The sequence below is a fragment of the Temnothorax curvispinosus genome, unplaced genomic scaffold (assembly GCF_003070985.1).
Source record: "Temnothorax curvispinosus isolate PA1 unplaced genomic scaffold, ASM307098v1 QBEX01001743.1, whole genome shotgun sequence".
In the NCBI taxonomy this organism is placed as follows: domain Eukaryota; kingdom Metazoa; phylum Arthropoda; class Insecta; order Hymenoptera; family Formicidae; genus Temnothorax; species Temnothorax curvispinosus.
The window spans coordinates 1-1,028 of NW_020211523.1; the positions used below are offsets into that span (position 1 = coordinate 1).

The following is a 1,028-nucleotide window of genomic DNA, read 5'->3' on the forward strand; positions in this document are numbered from 1 at the left end:
TATGAAAGCGGTGTAATGAATATGAGGATTTACTATCAAAATCGTCGCCGAATCCACGGCCGGAATCTCGTCCTCCTTTAAATCCGCTTCCACCGCCGCCGCCAGCACCGCTGCCGCCACGACCTCTCCTATCGAAGCCGCCACCGCGGTCGTTTCTTTTTCCTTCCGCTACATCAATCTTGATCAGACACTTGTCTACTTCTACCGCCCCGTCCATTTCCAATGCTGCCTCCAGATCAGCCAAGTCTTCAAACTCGACATAGCAGAAGCCCTTAAATCTACAAATGAGAAGAAGAGATTAAAACGTTGGGTCAACATATACACCTGTCTCTCCTACAATCAATACATACTTGTCGGTGTCCCTGTCTTTGACCAATCTGATGACTTTGACATTGAGCTTCTCGAAGATTTTGTCAACGTCGCCTTGCACAATTCCGTTCGGTAAATTTCCCACATATGCAGTATACGGAGGTTCTGTTGGTAACGGTTTTCTACTTCGATGAGTGGGATAATGACTGCACAAAGAAAAAACATATCTTTACCATACGTAAACCATATTAAAATCATTACTACTATCTCGATTGTGGCTTTAAATCCTGTTACGTGCATGTACGTTTATAAATCATTACGTCCATCCGCAAAGCAGGTGTGGACCTTTCTGCGTGATTAGTTATACCGGTCTAAAGAGAAAAGACTTCTCTTTTCTCTCAGTAAAGTCGAATATCGTCATTATAAACCTATCAATGTAACTTATCAAAGTGAATCTGTTAACGTTGACTGTGTTCGACTGCTACTCCAAAGTCATAGATCGTATCACACGTACGAGGAAGTTACGGGTTCATTCTTTCTCCTTTCATTACAGTTTGTACTTTTCAAGTAAAAAAGCTCGCCTATTTACATGTATGTGACCGCGCGCGCGCGCACGCATGTGTATACGTGTGAAGTAAGGAGTAAGGAGAGCATTGATGCAGATCAGAGAGGCGTCCTACGTGCGACTCGATGAATCGAAGCCGCGAACGCGACGGCGG

General features: G+C 44.4%; 1 protein-coding gene across 1 annotated transcript; it reads right to left on the reverse strand.

Moving 5' to 3' along the window:
- Positions 1-9: 9 nt before the first annotated feature.
- On the reverse strand, positions 10-991 carry LOC112468075 (eukaryotic translation initiation factor 4H-like; the record flags this gene model as incomplete). The annotated part of the gene is made up of 3 exons (XM_025037109.1): positions 899-991; positions 351-515; positions 10-278 (listed from the first exon to the last, which is right to left on the reverse strand). Coding segments are annotated over exons 1-3 (499 nt in total), but the record flags the coding sequence as incomplete, so codon positions are not given.
- Between the last annotated feature and the right edge of the window lie 37 nt (positions 992-1,028).